This window comes from Osmerus eperlanus, chromosome 20 (genome assembly GCF_963692335.1).
Source record: "Osmerus eperlanus chromosome 20, fOsmEpe2.1, whole genome shotgun sequence".
Taxonomy (NCBI): domain Eukaryota; kingdom Metazoa; phylum Chordata; class Actinopteri; order Osmeriformes; family Osmeridae; genus Osmerus; species Osmerus eperlanus.
Window position 1 is genome coordinate 9,256,049 of NC_085037.1, and position 26,385 is coordinate 9,282,433.

Below are 26,385 nucleotides of genomic sequence, written 5' to 3' on the forward strand. Positions count from 1 at the left end.
GGTCTGGCCATTTAGCATTAAGCAAGACAGTGATGCTGGTGATGTATGTTACTGTGGTCATTATAACAAGTTTCCTCTATACACCAGTCTTTTACACTGAGAACACAGGGGGAACATATTTCCCTGGAAGCCTGAGGAAAGTGGTTCCCCCCTTGTATATTACCAACAAACGACGAAAAAGGCGTCCCCCGGCGTCGGTATAGTGACGACAAAGGGCTCTGCCCAAACGTCTATATTTGACGAGTTGGGATGAGACTGGGTTGATATTACAGTCTGGCCATTTATAAAGCAATACAGTGCTGCTGCTGGTGTATGTTACTGTGATCATTATGTAAAACAAGTTTCATCTATACACCAGACACCAGTCTTTTACACTGAGAACACAGGGGGGGACATTTCCCTGGAGGCCTGAGGAAAGTGTTTCCCCCCTGGGAATTTCAGGATTTTTTTCTCTCTTTTTGGCTGTTACTTGGTTGGGCTGCAACATCAAGAAAGAATCAAGAAAATGGTGTATTCTATATTGTGTATGGATTCACATTGAAATTCACAAGAATTCACAAGAAAACACAAGAATTTACATTTTGGGCCAGGTCAAGTTCAGTTTGGGACGGTTAATTTTGCACTTCGGGACGGTACTATGAGGAAAAAAGTTAGTTGCGAACCCTTTTTTTCAAAACATTTTTCAAACATTTAGAAAATATTTTTCAAAAACTTTTTTTTCACTTTCCAAACTTTTTTCGAAAATATTTCTTCACCACAGTAAAAGCTTTGAAGTACAAAGTATAAAGACAATGTTTTGTACAGTGTAGCCAACTGTATTTAACATTAGTTGTATTGCAACTTCCTTGTTATAAGATGCAGTGCAAACTGACAAAGCATCATTACATTTAGTGTGAGCCAGGTATTTATCAATGCGTTTGTTTAATAATAATAATTATCGGTGATTATTAAGGGGTGATCACATGAGTGGGTCTAGTTTCCTTGGAGCGTCCTGTCAACCAACCACGTGACGCAGCTATCTGGTGTGTCAGTGGAAAAGAAACAGGTAAATTCCGAGTCTCTCGCTTATTGTCTGCGCGAGTCGGTTCGGTATATTTCCTCAGCTTGGTGTATAAACTGAGGGTTTAGGGGATTTACTTCGTCGAAATCCGTCAAGGAGGTCGACAAAGAGACCACTTGGTCGGTTGTATAGCAGAATATCTGATAATCGCCTAGGTTTCTGGTCAGTATATCGACTGTTATTTATTTTCATTTTCTGGGCCTACTGCAGGCCTACCTTGGGCCTCGGGTTCTTGTGTTACGCTAGAGCTCTTCTATTGCGTTTCTGAAGCAGAGAGCACGTTCGTGGGTGGTTGATGCGAATTCATACTTCAATTATATAATGTATAAAGCTATCATTCGTGTGGGTTGACAATGCGCTTTTCAACATACAATACTATTTTGTATAAACGGAGCATGTCGACAAGTTTACTTTTTAAGAAATTAGGTTACTGCTAGCTGCTAATACTTAGCTAGGCTAGCCAGCTCCTACTGGCCGTTTAGACCCTAACTTCCTACCTACCACCACCACTCACTATACACGAGCTAACGTTAGCTGTAAGTCACAGGCTGCTCGCCATGAGGTGAGATTGTGAGAAACGGAAGCTCATTAGGGCTTCGATGAGTTTGAACACGGTGTCCTCAAATGTTTATACTATTGATAGCTCTAACTGAACTATGTGGTCGCTCGATTTGCTTGCAAAGATAGTTGATCTTTTTTGATATGTCGTTAGTGCGGTTTGTACAAAAAATCCCTTTTACGTAATGTCAGCTAAAAGCTAATTGACCAGCTAGTTAGTTGGTCTCTACTTGTCCAGTTAAATAGCACTACTTTGATGGAGGTAGCTAGCTAGCAGTGGGTGTGTATAGGCATTGTTGGCTAACTGCCGTCGGGTTAAAACCGAACCTCGATTCATCAGCTTCATATATTGCTCTGAACTCATTCAAAATCGAAGACAATCTAACTGTCAGATGTCTAGTTACAGTACAGTAGATCATCTACTACTTGTGCACATAATTTACCAGTGTAGAGCTACCCAACCAAGACTAGTTTCATCCTCGTAATTAGCTAGCTAGCTGGGTGCATGTGACTGAAGCTTTTCAGCTCAAAATGTCAGCCATCGCAATAAATGGTCGACACATCCGTCAGTATTTTAACGTTTAATAAGGTGGCAAGATGGTTCCATAAAAGACAATACGAAGCTTGTAAAGTTCAAATCTTTAGTCCAGGTAACCTTACTTCCCGGGTTAAACCCCGCGAGAAATGTGATAAAGGTTTGTCCAAACAGCTCGTGGTGAGGGCACAGTAAACTACTTCTGCCGCTCCTTAAGTAAGCATCAGTTCCTCGGTTGTTGGTTACCACCGAGTTGTTAACCGCCATTTCACTAGCAAGTAACAATATTCATTTTCAGTTTAACCGATGTATCACAGTGACCACATTTTCTTTTAACGATTACTTTTTGCAACTGATTACACATTGATGAAATCATATTCAACGTATTCTTTTCCTGTTCCTTTTTCTCTGACAGGTGTTATTTCTTTGTAAATACTGTTATTTGTATATACTGTAAATGATGACATCGGTGGGCGGAAATCGAGCCCGGGGCAGCTGGGAGCAGACACAGGGCCAGACACAGAGTCACACACAGCACAAGCAGAGGCCTCAGGTAACCTTACTTCCTGACTCGCATCCACACATCTACCTTAACCACACGATGTTGATGAGGTTCTCTGAGGTTCAGAGATTGTATAGGCTTTACTGCCTGAGTAGAAGACACAAGGATATTTTACCTTGTCAGCTAGCTGTGCCTAGACCTATCTATACTACCTAGATTTTTGCAGAGCTTAAATGATATGAATCTAAATTTGGGCAGTGCACTTTGGGTCTGTTGTCTTTAAAATAAGTACTGTAATTGAGATTGATGTAAGGGAGACCCATAAATGTAAAGTGATCTTAGAAGCTGATCTAATTGTCCCTCCCAGGCCACCGCTGAGCAGATCCGACTCGCGCAGATGATTTCGGACCACAATGATGCTGACTTTGAAGAGAAGGTCAAGCAGGTGAGTTTCTTGTGAAACCTGCATTTTTTGCGACGACCTACTCCGTTATCTCAGATGGGCTTGTCTGATCCAATCAGTTATGCACTCTTTAAGTCCACCGTGGTAGGGTCGATTTTGGGACCAGGTATAATCGCCAGTCACCCTCACCATCTACTCACTTCACCCTGCACAGCTGATCGACATCACAGGCAAGGACCAGGACGAGTCTATGATTGCTCTGCACGACTGTAATGGGGATGTGAACAGAGCCATCAATGTGCTGCTGGAGGGCAGCCCAGACACTGTGAGTATGACCTCTGTGAGGGGGGGGGGGGTGCCTGTGGGGCGCTTATTGGCACAGCCCAAAGGCTCGGAGGAAACTAGGTTGCTACCCATGTAGATCCATGCTAATGCACTACCAGAACAACTCGCTTATACCTCTGATCCTCAGGACTCCTGGGAGATGGTGGGGAAGAAGAAAGGTGTGTCGGGCCCCAAAGAGTCTGGTCAGGCGGAGGTCGGGGACGAGGGCAAGGAGAACCGGGAGAGAGGAGGAGAAAGGGATGTGGCCCGTCGTCGAGGTGGGGTCCCGCGCCGCGGCCGTGGAGCCAGCAGGGGCCGAGAGTGTGAGGAGAATGTCACACGACTTTTTTAGAGCTTCAGTCTTTCTCTTGTTGAAGAGACCATATCAATATCATCACATAACTGAGGACTATGTCTGTGACGTGAATAAGTACGATTTCTAACACGCTCCTCTCTCAGTCCGCGGTCAGGAAAATGGACTTGATGGAAGCAAGGCTGCTGGGATCGCAGGCCGGGGCATAGAGAGAGGCCGCAGGGGAAGAGGCAGAGGAAGAGGTAAATTATTTAGATTTACAAGCTCAACAGCTACACTGCAGCTGATGTGTGTTTTAAGAAAAACAAAAACCAGAAGCCTTTAAGTTAATGAGGGAGAGCAGTGAGGAAATGGCTTGAGGGCGGGGTGAATTTGCTTCCATCTCTTCCCAGGAGGCTCTGGAAGGCGAGGGGGCAGGTTCTCGGCGCAGGGCATGGGGTAAGTGAACACCTGTGCTCCTGTGGCACCAGAGGGGCCGTATGCGCCCTCTTACCTGTTGCCATGGTCACCAGAGAGCAGGACACCCCCACCCCCCCCAGCCCATTGTTTATCCGTAATCCACATGGGGGAGGGATGTGCATCAACCAATCAAATAAAAGCATGTGGGTTGAGAACAGCCCTTATGTAACTCAAGCCTCAGTGAGAGAACAGGTCTCAAACTACTGCTTCTTAGCCTATAGTCACATATTGATAGACCCATTTCATGTGGTCTTGTGTGTGTGTGTGTGTGTTAGTGGGGGGGATTCAGATGGGTGTAAGGGGGTCTCACATGCTCTCTGTCTCTGGCATATGGTGTGTTCTTGTCTTTTGGGGCATTAGGTTTGTTTTGTGTGCGTGTGCGTGCAGTTGTCATTATGTCGAGTATTTTACCTAAACCTGGTCACTGAGTGCCCTTGATATCATCACCAAGGAAGTCTTTGGATCTACTTTCAGACTATATTCATTGGACAACTCACAAGCAGTTATTAAAACCTGCACCAATGAGAGTAAATCAAATCTGAATTAAATTAGACAAATGCATGTACAGTATGTATGCTGCTGGGCTGGTACCTGTATTTCTATGCCTCCCCTGCGTTTTGAAGATGCTTTTCCTTAAGAACAACCGAAACAGCCAATCAGTTGGAGTTGTGACCTCATTGTTCAGATTCTGAACAAATAATTTAAGATCATATTTTGGTACAGGATGGCATACCAGCCAAATGTCAAAGAGCATGTTTCAAGTCTTACTCAAAGAATAATGACTAATAATTAAATTACCTCCTTGTACTTACTACTAGTTGGTTTATCTAATAATTTTTTATGGTTTCATTTATTGCCTATTTGGTGAAACGGGTTGCAATTTAGTCATTAATAGAGACACAGATTAAACCATAAGACCATCAATCTTAGAGCTGGTTGGATGGAAAAACTGTCACTGGAGGCATAAAAATACTGGACACTCATTGTGGTTGGTGATGATGGTTTCATTGACTATGGTTTGGGCTGTCGCTGGGGTTGAGCTGGGCGCTAAGATGGCCCCCTTCAAGGGGCCTGCAGGGTGTGAAGCTTCTTCAGGGACAAGCCAGCTTCCCATATTCACCTTTTCTGAAACAAAAAAAAATGAGGGTTTACGTCCAAAGCAGCTGGTTTTGTGTGTCGAGTGTTGCGCACTGAGAGCTGGGGCTTTGACTGTGATGGATCATGGGAAAGATGAACCTCTGTTAGGACGCAGAAGATGAGCCTCCCCACGGGTCTGTTCGTAGCTTCCACTGTCAGCGCTTAAAGTAACAAGTGGACACAAGCCCCTCCTACTGTTGTCCCAAAGGTTTTATAGACAAATCACTGTGTAGTGGAAATGGGAGAGGGTCAGTGTTTGTGCTAGAACAGCAACGTGTGTGTGCGTGTGTACTGGTAAGTTTGGCTTGGTCTGGATTAGCGACTAACCTTGAGTGGTGCGCATAGGCTTGCACTGACGGGGACGAGACGGCTCCTGTGCGTGTGTCCCCAAGACGTCCCACTTTGTGGATGTGGCTTCTGCTGCTGTTCCTGTGTGGCCTCTGGAGCCCCTGTTTGCATGTGCGTGGTGTGCGTTCGGTTCCTAACTGCTTTCCTTCTCATGATCAGCTGCAATTGTAATTCAGTACTGGTTCCCTGTTCAGTTTTATGAGCGTGCTGTTTGGTTGCCGGGTCCTCTCTTGGGAAAACCTGTTTGCACACCTGTAGAGCGCGTCACTGCCTTTTACAATGTAGTGTCCACCAATGGTTTGTGTGTGCGTTTCAGACTGTTAGTGTTGCAGTGACGTTATAATATCCTTGCATGTAATCCCCCACCCCCCTACATTATTAGTAGTCTGTCATTCTCCCGTACATTGCATCCCCCACTGTCCCCCTGTTGTGCTGCTTGTAATCGTTGCTGTTGTTTTTCCTCTAAAGCCAGATTGATAAGGGGCCCAGATATGATTTTTCAGGAGACGAGAGGTGAGTGCACCGCCACTGGCGTGTCAAGTGTGTGAATCTTGCTTTCTGTGTGTTGGGGATGAGTGGGAGGGGGGGTTCTGTAAATGCCACCACAGAGAATGGAGGATGTAGAATGATTGGAGTGTCAGGGCCAGAGAACCTGATATGGAGAGATGAAGGAGATATGTTTTTGAACTTGGGGTTATAACCTGTTCACACAAGCCACTATGATACTGCTGTCGGAAAGCGAAACATCCTGCAAAATTCCAGACCATTCTTAAGAGGCTTCTGATCAGCACGGGTGAACCTAGTGCGTGTGCAAAAGGTTGAAAGAGGGCGTGGTGTTTTTATAAAGATTTTTCCCCTACGTAATTGTGTTATGAAGCCATGTGCCAGTGCCGCGCCAGCCATCGAGTGTGACGTCCCGTACACACTCGTGTGCCAGGAAAACGGCGCTCGATAAATCCTCCTTTCCGCTTGTTCCTCATCTTTTCATTCAGCCTTTCCCCGCCCCCTCCCCTGTCCTTCGGACGAGCAGACATCTCCGCCCCCCCTCCCTCCACTCTCCCCTCTGTCTTATCTGATCTCTCTCTGGCTTCTACCACAAGTTGAGCACCTAACGCTGGTGAGATGCTCCTGTTGCTACGCAGAGTGTAGGAGTTCAACCGTGCCCCCTTCTCTCCTAGAACGTTCAACCCCGCAGACTACGCCGAGCCGGCCCAGACGGAGGACGGCTACGGAGGGGGAAGCACCTGGAACAACACGGGCAGCGTCGAGCCGGAGGAAGGAGCCAGTAAGTCTTACAAACATCCCGCCCCCAGCCTCCCAAGCCCTAATGCATCATTGATCCATTCGAAATTCGATCTGCGTAGAGTGAAGGCTTCCGCGTTCCGTGTGCCGGATGTTTTGTTTTGCGATTATGATATTGGAAGTTGGCGCCTCGTCACTGTTAAATTGCTCACTGAGGCGACGGCTCGGTCGGCCGAGACGTAGGCCAAATGTCTTCCGAGGAGCCCGTGGAACCGGGCTCGCAGCCCAGTAGTATCTCAATTAGTCACTGCCCAGTGGTCTGTCTGAGCCTCCCACTGCATGTCGGCTGTAACCCACTTTGACAGAAGATTACCAACAATATAAGGCAATTGAGTGAGCGAGCGAATGATTCTGAGGTGAAGGAACTCCATCCTGTACTCCTTCAACCCTCCCGATGCCAGGCTCCCTTGTGATGCTGAATTTCTATATTGCTCAAGAGACATTTTAAAGCCAAGTGTACACGGGGCCTCCTGTACAGCCCTCTGAGAAGTGTCTTCACCTCCCCCAGTGGCCAATCCCCTGTTCTAGGCAAGCCATGGTAGAGCAGTTGACGTTGTCTGGCTCCTCTGCTAACATCTCGTCTGCTCTTCTCTCCCTCTTCCCCCCCATCCCTCCTCCCCTCCCCAGGGCTGGAGTATTCTTCTGCGGGTGAGGGAACAAATTACCAGCCAAAGTTTGAATCCGCTCCTGGTAAGAGTGAGTCCCCCATCTTCTGTTTTGATTTCCCCACACACACATCCCCCGCTCTGGTTTAGAACATTACTTGCCTCCTACTCGACTGTGTTGAAGGAGCCGTGTTGAAGGAGCCGTTCTTCCTCTCCTAGGTGCCTGGAGGTCGGCTACAGACGAGTGGGGCACCGAGGACTGGAACGAGGACGTAAGCATCTCCGCCTTGAAACTCACAAACATGCAATTTGATGAGGCCTAATTAGTTTGAGAGAAATCCAACCTTGGGTGTTTTGATTTGAGATCTTGCCTAGTTGAAGAACTCCAAAAGGGATCATTTGTGACTTTGTGTGCTGCTGCCAGTCAATCAATCTGTTTGTTCTACACACGCTCTCTTTTTCTCTCTCCAGCTGTCAGAGACCAAGATATTCACAGCCTCCAGTGTAGCATCCATGCCCCTCCCCCAGGAGAACGTCACCATCACTGCTGGACAAAGGTACTTGGGGACCCCGCCCATCCCCCACCCCCTTCCTCATGTAGGCCGGTCACATATAACATATAAGAAACGTATCCGTTAGGACACGTTTGCTGACTTGCAGCCGACGACATCTGACGTGTCAACGTCGTCCTTCTAAATGGCCCGCGCTGGATTGGGTGTCGGGCCGTTCAGCCACGTCTGAAGGCAGAGTGTGATGTGTGAGCGCTTGTGCCCCCTGCAGGATCGACCTGGCGGTGCTGCTGGGGAAGACTCCCCCATCCTCGTCCTCTGAGGCCGAGAACCCCCCTCTGGAGGCCGCCCAGCCTCCCCCCCTCTCCCAGTCTCTGGTCTTCAGCAACTCCAAGCAGGGGGGCTCGCTGTCACAGCCCCCCTCCAGCACTCCGTACAGCCAGCACAGCATGGTGAGGACGCTCTCGGAAGCACTTTGCAAGTTGACAACTGGGGTGTCAGTTTCTGCTCTGTACACCGGCAGACCTAACCCAAAGTTTATGACTTGTTGTGGGAACCTCTTTACTGCTGGAGGTTTCAACGAGCTGTTGTGTTTGTAACGTGTCACCTCCTGATAACAGCCTAACGACCACTTTAAGACGCCTAACACCACTGTGGGGGTAATCCCTCCCTGGCAGATATCTTACAACTTCCCATTCTTGTCCCTGTCTCCAGGTCAGCATGCTGAGCAAGGGCTACGGGGAGGTGGGGGACCCTAAAGGGGGCTGTACAGGGACCACCAGCGGCTCCCAGTTCCTGGAGCAGTTCAAGACTGCCCAGGCTCTGGCCCAGCTGGCCGCCCAGCACTCCCAGGCTGGAGCCCCCAACACAACCACCTCCTCCTGGGACACCAGCCCTGCTGCGCTGGGGCAGTACGGTGAGAAGACTTCTCGTATTGAATGTAAGAATGCATTTGTCCAGCTCCACTCTTACAACCCCTCTCTCTCTCTCTTCCTCATCCAGATGTGAAGGCTCAGGCAGAGCCTGTAGTCCACGCCCCCTTCACCAAGCGCCAGCCCTACCAGCCCACCACATCCACCCCCTCCATGATAGATGCCTTCCTCCAGAACAAAGACCTGCCCCCCTCCTCCTCCGCTTCCCTGTCTCATCAGACCGCGCCCTCGTCCCACGTGGCGCCGGCCTCCTCCGCCGGCCTCCCCAAGATGGCGCCCGTTCCCTCGCTCGGCCAGCAGGTGTCGCCCGGCTCGTCCGACGCCCAGGGCTCCAGCCCGTTGCCTCTGCAGCAGCACAAACTCAAACAGCAGAAGAAGAGGACCTCCATCACCTCGAAGGTAGCCGCTGTCGTCCGGTCTAATGTGAGGACAGTGGAAGAGTCGCCCAACTCCTTTTGGGCTCTTGCTTTGTAACCTTTTTCTTTTTTCCGTCTCATCATGTACTGATGATCTCCCCTGTTCTCTTGGCGTTGTTCACCTCAGATCCCTGCTCTGGCGGTGGAGATGCCTGGCTCTGCAGACATCTCGGGCCTCAACCTGCAGTTTGGCGCTCTGCAGTTCGGCGCTGAACCAGCGCTCCCAGAGTACGACTCTCCGCCCGTCACCTCCGCGCCCGGCAACCAGGCTCCAAACAGCCTGTACACCAGCCCCAGCAGGTGACATCTCAGCACCACAGCACACTAGGAGACTGGGGGTTTCAGACAGGTTTACACCCCCAAACTTCCTTAATAAGCTTTCTACTGGAGAACCTCTATCTAGAAACGATGTACCCATCCCCTCTGTCCTCCAGCGAGTCGACGGCTGCTCTCCCCAACCCCGGTCAGATCGACATGTATGACCAGAGAGCCCCCCAGGGACGCCGCTACCCCCCCTCCACCTCCACCTCCCCACAGAAGGACCTGCAGGCCAAGGTGAGGCTCCCTTCACCACCTCCTTCCCGCCTCACACACTCGTGTGCTCGTCTGGGCTCAACCCGTTACTGTTTTAACCAAACCTGCGGTTACGTGAGTCATTTGTACATATTACTTTCCTTCATTACTTTAGCTCTTTTCTGCTGTTTTAACATCCAAATTTCCCCCACCTTGAGGATTAATACTTGTATTTTATTACTAAGGCCTAAATTGTCTATTCTGCTGGTGAAGTTGGATGCTCATTCATTTTCTTGGGGATTTTTCTTTTGTGGGAATTTTTGTTAAATGGACTGGTGGCATGGAAACATTCACCAATGTCATCTCGACTGTTTTTACAGAACGGATTCAGCTCTATCCAGATGACGCAGTCTGTGGAAGGTTCGTCATTCTACTTCTGTGGCTACTTGTCAATTATAGAATGTTCTCTAGCTGTTTAATTGGATTGGCATTAATCCCAGAATTCTCCCTTATACTTCTCCACCCACCCCTTTTCTGTCTTTCTATTTCTCTCCCCCCCCCCCCTCTCTTTCTCTATCACTTCAGCTGCAGCAGGCTCTGCAGCGTCAGTGAAGCCGCCCTCTGATTCGACCGTGCCAGCGTCGGCCTCCAGCATGAACGACGGAGGCTCAGGACCCGCCTCTCTGCTGAGCACATCCAATCAGACGTCCCTCAGTGTTCTGGGGCACAACGAAGACCTGCCTCCGAGCTCCATGCCCCCGCCTCAGCACAGCAAGTAAGAACGCAACATGTTCAAACACTCTGGTCCCACTGTGTTGAAGTGCTCGTCGGTTAGTTCTTTGGAATGGACCGGTTACATTTATGCATTTACTTAGTGTTCCGTCCGCTGATTGGTCCTTTTTTCTCCCCTCCAGTTCTCTACCTACACAACAAAATAGTATTTCCCAGTCATCAGGGCGCACATCTAATTCTAGTTTACTGGTGAGTAGTGGGTGTTTGCATTCTCCATGATGAGGGGAAGCAGAAGTCTTTTAAAAATCTCTTCACCATAATGGAAATGGCTCTTATTTCATCATACTGACGCCTAACTCTCCCCCCCGCTCCCCAGCACCAGGGCGTTGACGGCGACTCCAGCCTGCCCTCGTCCTCCTTCCCCTCGTCCGTGTCGGCGGTGGCCTCCTCCTCCATCCCCCCCCTCTCCTCCTGCTCCTCGGTGGCGGCGCAGGCGTCCCTGGGCGGGGCGCCGGCCTCCTCCGTCTGCAGCGTGTCGTCCCCCTCGGGCATGGGGCCCGTCGGCAACCTGGCCATGGGCCTCGGCGCGCCCTCCGTCGCCTCCATGGGCCCCCCCGCCGCCGCCTCCACGGCCACCTCCTCCGTCCCCTCCTCGCGCGGCTCTGCCGTCTCCTCAGGTGGGGCTCGGGGACAGACGGGCAGGTTGGGGGGGGGGGGGGTGGGGGTGACGCCTTTATTTTGAAAGATCATCCTCCATGCGTTTTGTGTCCTCGCAGGGAAAGCACCTCCAAACCTGCCCCCTGGAGTGCCCCCTCTGCTGCCCAACCCTTACATCATGGCCCCGGGACTGCTGCATGCCTACCCTGTAAGTTCACCCCGCAGTCTAGGCGGTGTTCTCGGTTGTAACGAAAGCCCGTTCTCTCATTCATTTCATCCCTGTTCCTCTCAGCCTCAGATGTATGGCTATGATGACCTGCAGATGCTGCAGACCAGAATACCGCTGGTGAGTCCAAGCAATGAAGACACATTTTAGTATGCACTCTTGGGCGGGGAGGGAGAGGAATGACAGGCCGTCCACCTTTTTGAAATGAACATCCTGTAATCATATTTCTAGTCTCAGGATTTTTTTCTTTTGATTTTTTCTCAGGATTACTACAGCATCCCGTTTGCTACCAACCCAACAGCACTGACAGGTAGAGAGGGCAGCTTGACCAGCAACCCTTACTCCGGTGAGTCCCTGCCTCCTGCCCCCCCCCCCCCCCCTCCACACACTGTGGGGCTGTGTTGCTGACTTGGTCCGATGCCTTTTTGAAATCTGTTTCTTTTGACGAAGCACCGCAGTTGACCCTGGCCTGCTCCTCCGTGGGGAAACGGGGTCAGTGTGTGCTACACAACGAGAGCAGCTGCCACCAGATCTAGTCAGGCCTTTGTCACCGTGGCTGACTAAAACTGATAAGCTGCTACAGTTTTTGTTGTTGGCTCACTTAACCCCATCAAATGTTCTTCCATCCTCTTCAATGAAAGACGAAAAGATCTTGTTTGTACAGCCTCTCTTTCTAACCTTGTACAATCTCCCCCCCCCCCCCCCCCCCCCCCCAATTTTAGGCGACTTATCGAAGTTCGGCCGTGGCGACTCGTCCTCCCCGTCCCCCTCCACCACGCTGGCCCAGACGCAGCAGAACCAGAGCCAGAGCCACCACAGCGCCCAGCAGCCCTTCCTCAACCCGGCGCTGCCCCCCGGCTACAGTTACACCAGCCTGCCCTACTACACCGGCGTGCCAGGGCTGCCCAACACCTTCCAATACGGCCCCGCCATGTTCCCAGTAAGCGCCAGTCACTCACTCTTGGGGGCCGACAACCGACTAGCTCAGTGTTTCACAATGCCGAGGAGGAGGGGGTTTTGAAGCTGTGATGGCGACGTAACACTGATGCATGCAGGGAACCCCCAGGGTTGTTTCTCTGTAGACGAGCGTGTGTGTGTGTGTGTGGCCGTCGAGCAGTTCTGACCCGTGCGTGGCCCCCCAGGTGGCTCCTACCTCATCCAAGCAGCACGGCGTGAACGTCGGCGCCTCGGCTACGCCGTTTCAGCAGAACGCCGGCTACGGTTCCCACGGATACAGCACCGGTGAGACTCACAGCCACATACACGTTGGCTGTACAAAGCGGCAGCTCATTCAGGTTCATGGATCGGCAACGGATGCCCCCCCCCCCCAACCTAAAACCATCCACTGAAACATATGGAAAAAAACGATGGCTATGATTTGTCCTCAATCCACAGTACTTTTTGTGTATTTTTGTTTAGGTTGTACCTGAATGAGTGAGGAAAGGTGGACTTGAGTTATGTCCTCTTTTTTTTACGTGGGGGGGGGAGGGGGGGGGGTCGTCTGTTGCTGTGTAGCATTCGACTGCTTCTGCTCATCAAGCAACAGGAGTTCAGCTCAGCTTCTCCCTTCTCTCAGTGGTCATCAGAAACCTCTCTCTCTCTCAACACCAACCTGAGTGCTCATTCTCCTCTCCAAGGATCCCCTGCCTCGTTTGTTATTTTATTTTTTCATCCATGCCTCAGCCCATCATCCAGTGTGCCCCTCATCGCTTGCACGCTTTCTCCTCCTGCGGGTTCACAATGCACCTCTATCCTCCTAAATCTGCACCACTCGCTGCTTCCTGCCTCTGCCCCACCCACCACACGTGTCCCACGTGCCCTGCCTGCCCCCCTCTCCTCCCCCTCCACCTTACCCATCCGACTCCCCCTCCCCCCGCCTGGTGTGTCTAACGCTGTGGGCTGCGGCTGTGTGTCTGACTGTTGCAGGCTATGAGGATATGGGCCAGGCTTCGGGGAGTGGGGATTTCTGTAAGGGTGGATACGGCACTGCCGTGGCCGCCACCGCTTCCGCGCAAAACAAGCCAGCCAGCTCTGTCACCGGGCCAGGAGTCGGTGAGTGCCGCCACATGCCAAACCCCCCCCCCCCCCCCCTCCTCCTCTTGTCCTCCCATCACCTCCTCGCTCCATCCATCCTCTCCTTCATCGCTGCTCACCACGTCTGAGCGGAGCCCTAATCCTGACGGCCGTCATGCAGACCTCCTGCAGAGGTCCTCCCAGGCCTACTCACCACCTGGCACCACCAAGGACAATGAAACCCCACAGATGGAGCTGAAAGCCCTTCTTTTTTTTCTTTCAAGCCCTCGTCTCTGAGCTGGCCTGGGCTGGTGTGCAGGTCAGTGGAGGTGTCCTTAGCCTCTCACAGGTGTTGCGTAGCCCTGGGTGCTCCTCGTCATTCTCTGTGCTGCTTGCGCTCTCCCCCTGTGGTGCTGTCGCCTCAGTGTTCGTCCCTCAGATGTACCTGTGTGTTTGGCCTTTGGGTGTCGGAAACGAGAAAACGGACGACACGGAAGCCCAATGCTTAGGATAGTTGCTGCTTGCTTACTTCCCTAAAGTGAGAGTATAAGGCTAGCTAGTGTTGTGGCTGGGGATCCAGTCTGTAGTGCCCTGGTGTCTCTGCTCTGGAGCACCCAGTGCTGTGTCCCAGAGCATTAAAGCAGGGGTTATCAAACAGGGGAGAACATTTTCCAAGGACACCCCCCCCCCCCCCAATAATCGTAACACCCATTCAGCATACCCTTTGTGCTCTTAAATTGACACAATATTCTTGTTTTATTGCTGCAAATGGTCCCCATCTGTAGATTATATTTGTATCACTTTGTTGTGATACAGCACAATTTTATAATTTATGGCAAACTATTTTGTGGACCCCCCTGGCTATGGTTCGCGGACCCCACTTTGAGAACCACGGCACCAAAGGACGGAGGTCAGCTCAACACCAAACAAGACTCTGGCCTTCATCATGCTCAGAACTGACACGGCCACATAATTCTTTTCTTCCGAACTTTTTCTCCACCACCATCCTCTCATGCCATCATCAAGAATTGCGCTCTCTGAGATTATTTTAATGCTGTAGAATGTTTGGTAACCTAAGAGATCTAGAATTTCCCCGTGCCCATCACAGATGGCTGTGACTCGGTGGCTGGAGTCACACTGGGGTTTCCCTGTGGCTCTGGCAGGGGCTTCCCTGTGTCACTCTGGCAGAGATTGATTGCGTCACAACAGGGCATCTACCAATGTACTCCGTCTGTCCTCTACGCAGGAGTTTCAGTGACATCTAGCAACACGGGAGTACCAGACATTTCAGGGTCCGTTTACACAAAGACACAGGTAGGAGAACTTGACTGATGGACATCGATTTCAAACTACATATTTGTATTCTTTTTTTTTTTTTGGGGGGGGGGGGTGGTTGGTCAAGGATAATTTGGCAGCAGCTGTAGTAGTTTGTCTGCCATCTGGCGACTGTTTTACAATGTTAACTAATAAGGCTTCCTCCCATCTCTTAGTCGTTTGAGAAGCAGGGTTTCCACGCTGGCACGCCAACCGCTTCCTTCAGCCTGCCCTCGGCCCTGGGCAGCGGGGGACCCATCAACCCCCCTGCCGGGGCTGCCTACGCCCCGGCGCCCTTCATGCACATTCTGGCTCCGCACCAGCAACCCCACTCCCAGATTCTGCACCACCACCTGCAGCAGGATGGACAGGTACCACACACTGGGTTCCATCTTGTTCTCTATATATGAGGGATGCAGCTATATCCATCCCATGCATTTTATAGCAAAAATATTTGGTGTGTCTGTGATGGATAAAATGGGCCTCCTCACTGTATTTCCCTCTCTGCCCTCTCTCTCTCTCTCCTACTAGAGTGGCACTGGACAGCGCAGCCAGAATGCATCCATTCAACAGAAGTCCCAGATCAACAAGACTGCCTATGGCAGCTACAACTGGGGGGCCAACTAACACACATCATCCCAGCTCTGTGTCCCGAAGTCTGATCGGAAAAGAGGGGGTCCTTCCTTTCCTTCGTGTGTTCTCCACGTTAACCCCCCTTTCTCCCACAAAAAAATCCCATCCCCTGCTCTCTGGGCTCAGCATACCTGCAGTACCAACCACCTCCTCTGTGTCGATAAGGAGCTCTGTAAAGCAGTGATGGGGTTAGGGTAGGGGACAGTCTTAATGGAGAGGTCTACAGCTAAATGGTTATATTTAACCATCAAGATGATTGAGTGTTTGGAATTTGTACCTTGGTCGGTTCCCCTTCACCTTCCCTTTCTCTGTTGTATGTAACATAGAGCTGTTTTCTAAAGGAATATGTATTTGGTTGGTTCTTTCTGTTCCTTTCCTTAAATTTTTTACTGATGGGCAGAAAGGAAGATGTATTTGAAGGTGGGGGACAGGCTTGTTTTCTTTTTCTGAACCCCACCCTCCCCCCAGACGTCGAATTGCATCACCCTAACCGAATACTCCAAATAATTTCTGTTCCCTGTTAAGTTTTTACAATATTTTAGTTCCATGGAAAATTTCTCTAAATTGGCAGAAGAGTTGTGAAGTTTATTTTTTACCAAATATAAATATATATATATATATAAAAAGATGTATAATGTGAGCGCACTAGCTTGACATATGTGCAGAGTGTGTGTTTTTGTGTGTGTGCGTGTGTATGTATATACTAGGAGGCCTTGGGTGTGTACTGCTTCTCTTGTTACTGCCAAACAGATCAGTGAGGTACATGCCCCTCAGTTATCTCATCTTATGTAATAGTAGTTCCCATTTCTGAAGTTAAGTTACATGTTATGCAGTAAATCTTCACAGAAAATGGCATTACATGAAAGGCCAATACACACCCTACACCTTCCTCCCTGTTGAAGTTCAAGTTAATTTTCTAAGCCCCCCCCCCCTCCCCCAAACACACTTCACCCTGTGGTCACCTGTCCCCCATTATATTGTAAGCAGCATTGAATACCGAGGGAAAGAATTGTACCATGGGTTTTTGTCAGTGATTTTTCTTTTTTGTACTGTGTGTTTTAAAGAGAATTTAAATGGATAAACTTGTCTTGTACATATATAAAATACACAAGTACAGTAGTCCTTGTTTGTTCAGTTGCTTTCCCCTACCCCTTTCTCAAAACCTCACAGACTTGTTAGCTTTTTTTGTTTCATATGTTTTTTATTTTGTAAAAAATATAAATATTAAGGAAATAAAAAGGAAAAAGACATTTTCATCATTTTGGATGTGAATGTCTTTTTTTAAGAAACTTTATTTTTGTATCATGTGCTTGTAAATAGAGCAGTGTCCTTTTTGATTCTGTATTTAGGTTAACTCATGTCCTGGCTTGGTCCATGGACTGTCCTTTGTCTCATTCCATGGAAGAATAGTTACCATGTGTGTCATCGTGGTCTGAGGTCTTCTGAGGGAGAGGGTCCAGGGAGGGAAGGTTGTGTTGTCCTAAGGTAGTTGACTGGAGGTTCAGCAGTATCAAATAAAACTCAAAACACCCTGATTGTTTCTCTACTCATCTGCATGTGGATTTTTTCCCTGTTTTTTTTATCCATCAGCAAAGCTAACTACAGTTCATGAGTTTATATAATCTGGCAGTTAAGCCTTGAATGCCAGTCCCCAAGGACGAGAATATCATTGTAGTTTGTGCCATTTGTTTCATACATTATCCACTTTTGTTTTACTTTCACTTCAGGTGATTTATATCGCCTTGTTAGAGGATTACATTTACACGAGCTACTGGTCCTTAAAGTGATAGTTTAGCAATATTGGCATAGAATTAGGAATGGAGAAAAAAGTGTATAAACTATCCATATATTTTTTTACATTGTTTATTAGGTGACAAGTACAGATATTTAAACATTTTAAAAATCGACATTTATCAAGTAATGTCTGAGTGCCCCAATCTGGGAACAAAAAAGCTCACGCCCTTTTGTGGCTGGCTGACAGACGGAATACAGCAATAAACTGGATGCGCATAGATCTATCACGGTTTTTTGCGACTGGTTGCGTCATTGACAGCGAAACGTCTAGTACTTTACGGCATTGTTGACATGTCACCGGCCTTCGACTGGTCATGGTATAGTTTTACCCAGCATCTTCAGAAACTATAAATGAGTGTATTTGATCTATTTCGAGGATTTTTTGGAGTACCTGGAGGTCACTACCGTGGGGAGGGCCGAAGGTTAGTTATAATGAAGCCAGCTAACGCTAGCTAGCTAGTTTGAGTATTAACGCTAGCTATCTAGCTGGCTAGTACTAGTAGAACACAACTGTCATACCAAAACATTATTTAGAAGACATGACTAGATTGTAATAACTGTTATGTGGTACAGTATTCAATATTTTATGAGATATTACGTAGTTTCATTAGGTCGAGCTGACGTGGATGTTGCTGTTGGCCCTGTTGTTCATGGCTAATCTCAACAGGGACCCCTTCTTTGATGGCATGACCCATGACGATGATGATGACGAAGAGGATGATGAAGATGGTGGATTCTACCATGATGGTTTCAGGGGAGCTCAGCAGGACCCGTTTGATGATGCCTGGAGGTTTGGGTTCAGCTTTGGCCCCAATGGCATGAGGATGGATGAGCCACAGGTGTTCGGCGAGGTCTTCAGACAGATGGAAGAGATCTTCTCTCAGTTGGGTGGCTTGGACAGACAGCATGGGGCGGAGAATTTTGGTAGGATAACTACCCTTTCCTAGTTACAGTCTCAGAACATTAAGTATTCAACCTTGAGCTTCTTTCATCCAGCTGATAAGGTAATACTGCTTTTTGACTGGAAAATAACACTTGTGTTCTTAATCACTTTCTCCTATCCTTCCCGCTGTTTCATGTCAGGTTTCCCCAGTATTCAGTCGCCTCCCCCCCAGGACACGCCAGGAAGAGGGGGCAGCTCTAGTGGGAACACCCTAAGAGACTTCATGCTGAAGTCCTCTGATGACGCCCCACAACGGCCCCCCTCAGGACCACCACGAGAACCCAGGAATGACGACAACCCTCCCTCTGGGTCCCCACACTACCCCAGCACACCGTTCAAGCACTGGACACCATTCTCTAAGGTACAGGAGGTTAAATCTGTACTCAGATGTCCTGACAGTAGATTGAAGCTGCCTTTTTGAAAAACTGCTTTTCTTGATGGGCTCACTCCCGTTAATGTTTTTTTCTATATATTTTAGCTCTTGAATTCATTAACCAGGTTCCTTCTTGTCCCTCAGTTTAATGACATATGGAGAGGGGGACCACAGGGAGGTCAAGAGGAGAGGAAAGAAGATAGAGGTAGATACATGACATTCCTACCCTCCCAATTGTAGCAACAATAAGTAGCCTTGTTTATTGTGTATTTTTTATGTGTATGACAAGGCTGTACAACCCTGATTTGGAAAATCTACCATCATGTAGGTGTTTTACCTACACCAGCTGTCATGTTGGATTAACGTTGGAATGAAAACCTACAGAATGGTAGCTCTCCTGTAACAGGGTTCGGCAGCCCTGGTGTCTAATTTTGTTATTAAATCACCTTCAAACAGACCTCGACTCGCAAGTCTCCTCTGGAGGTCTGGATCATATCCTAACTCCTCCACCGACTCGCACCCCCAGCCAGCCCAAAACCCGCTCCTTCTTCCAGTCAGTAACCGTCACCAAGGTGGTAAAGCCTGATGGGGTAAGATTATGGTCAACATTGAAATGCAGTGTTGAAACAAGTTGTCTCTACTATCTAATGCTATTTTGGTTACATCTACATGCTAATGCTACATCAGTTTTCATGTTATTTTTATCATGGCAGTTAATAGGCAGTATGAGTTTAAAGGTACAGTTACAAGTCAGCCGTTGTGATGGTGGTGTTTGTTGTGTTTGGCAGAGTGTTGAGGAGAGACGCACAGTCAGAGATGGCCAGGGGAATGAGGAGACCACTGTGACCCGCTCAGGGGCTCCAGGCAGTGTGGAGGGAACTCAGGATCATCCTAGAGCTCATCTACCTGGTAAGTACATAGCCTTAAAGCTACAGCAGAACATGATTTATGGATTTATTCTTCTTCAATTGTTTCCTTTTTTCATTATCCATAGGTGACCAACATCCCTTTTCAAGTATGCAGGATGATATTTCTTTGTTTTCAAAGTTCTTTGGAGGCTTCAAGGGGTAAAAGGAAGCTGTTGATTGTGAACTTGATATAAAATCTTGCAAGGATTTTCTGTTTTTGGCTTGTGTGTGATATTATTGTTTAGTTAGACGTTATAAATTCAGTAAGGCTTGAATCAAAACAGATATTTATATCGTCTCTTATTAGGTCAACAATGTGTTGAGAATGACTGCCAAACATCACAGATATTCTTATGTAGAGATGTATGTGACAGTGGTATTCACTTCTGATCGCCAAATGGGAAGTTTAGCAGCTAATCACTGCTGATAATGCAGTTACCAACATACAACAAAAGGCATTATTACCAGGTTGTTCACAATACACATTTATTTTTGTAACATTATTTAGATCTTGCTCTTTGACCAATAAAGAAGCTTAATATATTTAAATGTTTGTTGTTTATTTTTTTTGCACCCCATCGTCTAAATACTTTCAGAACATGAAGTCCAATAAAAGAATAGAGTGTACACTTCAAGATTAAGTCTTTTGTCATTAAAGATAACTTGCAGCTCCTAAATAATAAATGCTGCAAAGATAGGATGGATAAAGACCTTCACCAGTAGACATATGTTCTATTATTTATCAGCGTCAGTTCATCTTAAAGTTTCTCTTTTGTAGTTGGACAATTATTTAGCGACTTTTAATCTATTTCATACTTAACTAAAAGACAGCCTCTGCAAACGGGCACACTCATTTTTATGGATGCAGAACAGTAGTCTGCAGACCTGACAGACATACATCTATATATAATGAATTGAATTATATATTGTGGCACGAGACACAAAAAACCTTGTGCCAGTAAAGGAAAACATGGCGTATCTTACAATACTGTTTACAATTGTACTGTAGTGATTATAAGTGTTATGTCTTTAATGCTCCCCGGTGACAGACAATAATCTTCACCCTCAGCTAGAGTGATACAAGTGTCCATCATTCTATTTACAATAGTTTGCTGATAAAATTGTGCATTGGTGCTTAAAAGGCTGATATTTGCCTCCTTATTAGGCTACCTCAGTTCTTACCTCAGGAAAAACTTGATGTGAAACTTTTTATTGATGTGAAGGTAATATTTTACCGGTCTTAGCAGATGTCTCTCCCCCCACACCCACAAAAACACACACACACACACACACACACAAGGACCTCAGACATGCCAAAAAATGTGACGCAGTGGCTATTGGTGGGCAGTTTCAGCAAGGTTGCTTTCAAGGAGGGACGACAGTCAGGTTTGTTTCTTTAAGTTCAAATGCAAGTACTTTATTTTATCTCATCACAGATACAGGCAGTGGGCTTTCCGCGTACAGTTGTTGTTAACATCAATGTCAAACCTTTCTATATCTAATTTATCGACTCAGTTTTTTATCTGCTCCATTACCTTTATCCTGATTTATCGACTACGTTTTATCTGCTCCATTATTTATATTTATTTACAAAAATTCATTCCTGTGGTTTTAGGTGCGTCTTAATGAACTTTTTTTGTTTTATTTTTAACTTTAGACTAAGAATTAGTGGCCACTAATCTCTTGCTTTTTCTCCCGTTTTTCCGTTAACCCTCCCAGGACATGAATTAACATCGCGATCTGTCATACAGTTTTTTTTAGCTTACGATTTTATAGTCATTACTTTTTTTCATGTTCTGTCTAAATGTATTGTCTTCCTTGACACTTATGTACCTAACAATTTACTCGAGACTCTAATTTTTTTCTTTTTTCTATATCTCAAAATGGGACTTCCTCTTTGGGAATTTGTCCTAGTTTTAATCAAAGTGGGTTTTTTTTATTGAAGAGCAGGACCGGATTGGCCAATCGCGGTCTATTTTTGTGGCCGCGAGGGCCAGTGTTGTCATGGCACTGGGTTGAAATATGGATGCTGTCCATAGGCTGCCTGCACTCACAGGCAGTGAGTGCACGCAGCCCCACTATTTATTATTTTAACGCAGCCCCACTCTATTGGAGTCAGGTGGCTGAGCGGTTAGGGAATCCGAAGGTCGCTGGTTCAATTCCCGGATGTGCAAAATGACGTTTTGTCCTTGGGCAAGGCACTTCACCCTACTTGCCTCGGGGGAATGTCCCTGTACTTTCTGTAAGTCGCTCTGGATAAGAGCGTCTGCTAAATGTAAAATGTAAATTTCATACTGCTGTTTCAGTTTTAATCTTGTTTGTTTTCATAGAACACAGGCTAGTAAGACGTTAGTACAGTAGTCTTTTAGCTTGGTTAGCCACCGGTTTTTCTTTGCGTGCGTGTTTGTACAAAGAAAACCCTTTTATCATGCATCGATTTCTGATCCCCAAACCATCTACCACTGCCCCTGCGACAAGGGATCTAGGACACAACCCCCCCACTCCAGAGCAGGCAAAGCGTGCTGGTCCTAGTGGAAGCACTTGTGGAAGCACAAAAAACAAGTCCCTGTCTCTCGGTACCAACGTCACTGCTGCTGAGGGTGAATGCGAGCATGGTTTGAATGACGGTACTCCAATGAAGCCGGTTCTGCAAACAGAATTTACCAATTGAAAAAACAGCAACAGTGTATATAGCCTACATAAAGCTCAAAAAACTATTTTGCGCTCAAATGAAGGACAAATATTTTCGCCCGGTCGCATCAAGTGGTTAGGGTTAGGGTTAGATTTGGGCTAAGCCCTGAATGTTTACAAAATCTGGCCCACGCCTGATAACACTCAGATCGATAAGCAGCTAATCTAAAAAATGGTAGCAATATAAAATATTTTACGATCCCTTTCCGTAATCATGATAGGCTACCCCCCGGAAATGTTCACGGCACCACCACCAGAGAAGGTCTATGACCACTATGACCCCCAATCAAAGCAGGCTGCATCCGGCTCTGATTTATCTTTTGACTACTTGACAACGCCCCCGACAGCGGCACCTTGCTCAAAATAAAAAACGTCAGAGATAAAAATGGATCATAGAAAGCGAAAAGGCGGCGCTGAAAAGACCAGAATAAAAAAAAAGAAAGCTCTAGAAACGGACGCGACCAAATGTTGTAAGCTGAGTACATTTGTCCTCAAAACAACAAATGAAGACGACGAGACGGCCGGTAAGCTAATGTTAATGTAGTTAGGAGCAGTGCAAGATGCTAGCGGCCGTGCAAAATAAAGTTGTCTGCAAACCACCGTTCATGTATAAAACCTTTCTTGTAGCTCTTCAGCAGCAGCAGCCTCAAGTCCTGTTTGCTGCTAACAGAGAAGAACCAGGTCCGTTACCATGCTCCAGTCATGAGCCCACCACACCAGAATGGGCAGGTAGGATTGTCATTGAGTAACTAATAGTAATGAAGAGCATGGTGTGTACACCTGCTCAATGAAAAATGCCCTGAGTGATACCTGATGATTCAGAAATACATGAATGAAAATGACTTGACTTGAAAGCATTGTAAAAAGGGGAGATTTTTGGTGAGAAATAAAATGTTTAAAATTTCATTTAGTGTCAGAAGCAAAGCCAGAACCCAGTTGTATCATGCAAGAGACTACTCTCACTGTAGTCTACTCAAGACACAGGTAAGCTGTTGTACCACAGTGTGTGAATAAGCAAACATGATCACATTAGTTACAATATAACAACATTCTATGCCCAAGTGTTGCTAGTGACCCATTATGTTTTTAATCAAACGAGTGAATATACAAAGCCCACAATAGGGAAAGGGAATAGGATAAAAGTCAGTATTGTGTAATCTTTAACATATTTGACATGGGAAGCACGTTCAAATTAAATCAAAGCAAATGAAAATGTCAAAATGTATTGTGATTAAATACAGGTGCACTCGAGTCTAGCGATACAAAAGGGGAAGTGTGAAAGTGTGAGAGTACTCAGGGACATATAGCAGAGCAGAGTGTACTCAGGGACATATAGCAGAGCAGAGTGTACTCAAGGACAGATAGCAGAGCAGAGTGTACTCAGGGACAGATAACAGGGGCAACAACTCAGCAGCAGAACCCAGAACCACAAGCTAGGAACAAAGCAGATAAAGATGATTCTGTTGATAGTTTTGATGACTTTGCTCGACCTCAGTCACAGGATATCCTCATAATTTTTCTTATCATCCTCAACAAATCCCAATGTTCCTATGCCAAAGGTTTTCAATAGCAAAGATGGAACAAACCCCAAGTGGCTAACTTACTGTGAAAAAAAACAATCTCTGTACTGTTCGGTTTGTTTGGCATTTGCACCTTTGGTAAGTGATTATGAGGGATTATAGGGGCCAAAACGAACTAAATAAATAATTTAATCATTGAATGGTAAAATACTTGAATAAATAAATAACTATATAATACAAAGCTTAAATAAATGACTAATTATATAATTTAATGCCTAATTGACATACACAATTTATAAATTACCAATTAAATGAGACACTAAGCATTACATGTACTTGTGTGTGTATGTGTATATATAGATTTACGTTTTCCTGTGAAGCTGCTTGGTGGTTCAACTTGAATCGACAATCGAATGTTGGCTGTAGCTGAAGAGATGGAGGCAACTGCCAATTCACATTGTTTTTACATCATATTGAGAGCTTCGCTGAAATTATGGCAATGATATTGGCCCTGACTGACGCAGACATCAATGGACATGTGTTCACGATCCTCGGCGAGATGGTACAGCAGATGAGGCTGCAAGGTGAGACAATAGAGGATCCCTCTGGATCGAAGAGAGCTTGATGACTGGTTGAGCCTGCCTGGTGTGTAATACTGTTCATTCACCAATCAGAGGCTTTAACCCTTCCCCTGACTTTTGACAAGTGACAACAGATTTATTTTGCTGCAACAAGTTACACCGTGGATAAATGAAAGTATAAATAAATAAATGTGAACACATGAAAAAGGAAATCTATATACTGTATATACACAAATACATGTAACATTTATATATTTAGTGTCTCATTTAATTGGTCATTATAGATTTTGTATGTCAATTAGGCATTAAATTATATAATTATTCATTTATTTAAGGTTTGTATTATATAATTTATTTATTCAAGTATTTAACCATTCAATGATTTATTTATTTATTTAGTTTTGGTCCCTATAATCCTCCATAAGTGATGGCCCTTTCATAAAGAGAGTCATGAAAGACTGGAAACACATTCACCAAATTATAGTGGAACACGAAAAAAGTAAGACACACAGATAGTGCAGATGCTTTCTTTCTGGAAATACAAAAGGCAGATGTGAAAAGCCTGTTGACTGGCAACCAAATGTCATTACGTGCTGAGCAAGTGAAAAAGAAACGAGCAGTGATGGAGCGCACAGTGGATGTTGTTAATGTCATAGGCAAATGTGGCCTTAGCTACAGGGGAGATAAAGAAGAGGCCGGTTATAGCTTAGAAAACATTGCTGTTAATCATGGCAACGTCCTGGAGTTGATTCTACTATTGAGTAGATATGACATTTGCCTCCAACAGCATGTTAACACTTGCATTGAAAACAGCAAAAGGCAGCATGAAACTGGTGCAAAAGGCAGAGGCGCTGTAGTTACTCTGCTGTCAAAAGAAACATTTAATAAAGTTGTGGATGTCATTAGCCAACTGATAAAGGTGACTATAGCAGAAGAAGTGAGACATGCTGGCATGTTTTCAGTTCAAATTGACACAACCCAAGATATCAGCTCCAAAGACCAGTGTTCAATCATACTCTGATATGTAACAGGTGTCATTCACGAAAGACTGATTGCTGTGGTCGACTGTGAGACATCTACTGGCCAGAAGTTTGTACAGCTTCTGAAAAAAGTGCTACCGAACCTTAATATTGACATTGGCTCGTGTGGGCAACTCAACTGATGGTGCAGCTAATATGCAGGGTCAGTTTAGTTTTTTTTTTTACACTCCTCTGAGCATTCCCCCAATCAGGTTCTTATTTGGTGTCTTTTGAGTCTTGTACTGGCAGAAACAACAGGCAGTGTTGTGGAAAGTGCATCTCTGTTTTTACTGCTTAACGATATAGAAGTTTTTTTAAGAGTCATACAACCGTTCATGTATCAAAACTTTTCTTGTAGTTCTTCAGCAGCTCTTCTTTATTTGAAAATAGATGATAGTGTCATTAGAAAGTGCAATAAATTTTATTTTAATCTTTATTTTTTATTTTGTTTTATGTATTTATTAGATTTTTTCATTTCAAGGTTTGGATATTTATGAACACTAATTCTTACAGATTCTGATACTGTTAAAATTACATTTTGTTGTAAGGAATACTGTTATTAACTGTTGTAATAAATCTCCACTGTGAAGCAAAACTTAGGCTACTGTATTTGCACTGAATTGGAAATGATGAGATTTTTTTTTAAATACAATGAATTACAAGGCTGCAGACAACAGTGCACTATTGCAGACTTATATTCTGAGGTTTTAATTACATTATTTTAATTTAGTCAGTCATGAACTAAAGTGCGCCGGTCTAAGGCATGAAACTCCAGGACTGAGAATGAGTCCTACTCATGAACATTAAACCAATTTATGTGTGGGATTAGCTTCCTATTTTCACCCACCTACGACTGGAATAAATTGCCATGCAAACTGAATTTTAATTATGTTGTACAGCATCTTGCTCAAGTCTTGACTAATATTTGACCTCAAATTCATATCAAGGTGCCCACTGGGTTGTTATCGCATATTTGTTCTACAAGTTCACGAGCCCAACTAAAGTTGTTCAGTCGTGTCCCTGGTTGCTTACACGTCAGCTGTTACTTTCCTATCAGTCATAAAA

The 26,385-nt window shown here is 46.2% G+C and overlaps 2 protein-coding genes and 1 long non-coding RNA gene across 10 annotated transcripts; all 3 read left to right on the forward strand.

The window, feature by feature from the left end:
* The first annotated feature begins 922 nt into the window (after window positions 1–922).
* On the forward strand, window positions 923–17,026 carry ubap2l (ubiquitin associated protein 2-like). Of its 8 annotated transcripts, none has more exons than XM_062486493.1 (30): window positions 923–1,045; window positions 2,569–2,706; window positions 3,023–3,100; window positions 3,273–3,383; window positions 3,531–3,705; window positions 3,842–3,937; window positions 4,088–4,133; window positions 6,108–6,152; window positions 6,818–6,924; window positions 7,569–7,637; window positions 7,766–7,818; window positions 8,018–8,103; window positions 8,327–8,507; window positions 8,770–8,971; window positions 9,058–9,386; window positions 9,531–9,703; window positions 9,838–9,958; window positions 10,297–10,336; window positions 10,502–10,691; window positions 10,831–10,897; window positions 11,025–11,325; window positions 11,425–11,513; window positions 11,598–11,651; window positions 11,796–11,877; window positions 12,254–12,471; window positions 12,674–12,773; window positions 13,458–13,583; window positions 14,791–14,858; window positions 15,035–15,229; window positions 15,390–17,026. In XM_062486493.1, exons 2-30 carry the CDS (start codon window positions 2,611–2,613, stop codon window positions 15,483–15,485), a joined length of 3,594 nt encoding a protein of 1,197 aa, XP_062342477.1. In that variant the 5' UTR covers window positions 923–1,045; window positions 2,569–2,610; the 3' UTR covers window positions 15,486–17,026. The 8 variants fall into 8 exon arrangements, with proteins under 8 accessions (XP_062342477.1, XP_062342476.1, XP_062342479.1 ...); XM_062486492.1 differs by lacking the exon at window positions 923–1,045 and adding an exon at window positions 1,052–1,222; XM_062486495.1 differs by lacking the exon at window positions 923–1,045 and adding an exon at window positions 1,052–1,222 and having other exon boundaries at window positions 10,511–10,691.
* A 497-nt stretch (window positions 17,027–17,523) lies between these two features.
* On the forward strand, window positions 17,524–20,052 carry hax1 (HCLS1 associated protein X-1). Its single transcript, XM_062486506.1, has 7 exons — window positions 17,524–17,707; window positions 17,953–18,209; window positions 18,369–18,589; window positions 18,746–18,806; window positions 19,058–19,191; window positions 19,390–19,510; window positions 19,596–20,052. The coding sequence occupies exons 1-7, from the start codon at window positions 17,637–17,639 to the stop codon at window positions 19,670–19,672; spliced, it is 942 nt and encodes a 313-aa protein (XP_062342490.1). The 5' UTR covers window positions 17,524–17,636; the 3' UTR covers window positions 19,673–20,052.
* Window positions 20,053–22,575: 2,523 nt separating this feature from the next.
* On the forward strand, window positions 22,576–24,491 carry LOC134040563 (uncharacterized). Its single transcript, XR_009932888.1, has 3 exons — window positions 22,576–22,724; window positions 22,828–22,929; window positions 24,081–24,491. It is a non-coding gene; the product is annotated as an uncharacterized LOC134040563 (long non-coding RNA).
* The last annotated feature ends 1,894 nt before the right edge of the window (window positions 24,492–26,385 follow it).

Coding starts and splice junctions, on each gene's coding strand:
- ubap2l (XM_062486493.1), top strand. CDS start 2,611: ATGATGACATCGGTGGGCGGAAATCGAGCCCGGGGCAGCTGGGAGCAG. Junction 3,101..3,272: donor TTGAAGAGAAGGTCAAGCAG/GTGAGTTTCTTG, acceptor CACCCTGCACAG/CTGATCGACATCACAGGCAA. Junction 15,230..15,389: donor ACCTGCAGCAGGATGGACAG/GTACCACACACT, acceptor CTCTCCTACTAG/AGTGGCACTGGACAGCGCAG.
- hax1 (XM_062486506.1), top strand. CDS start 17,637: ATGAGTGTATTTGATCTATTTCGAGGATTTTTTGGAGTACCTGGAGGT. Junction 18,807..19,057: donor GGAGAGGAAAGAAGATAGAG/GTAGATACATGA, acceptor ACCTTCAAACAG/ACCTCGACTCGCAAGTCTCC. Junction 19,511..19,595: donor TCCTAGAGCTCATCTACCTG/GTAAGTACATAG, acceptor CATTATCCATAG/GTGACCAACATCCCTTTTCA.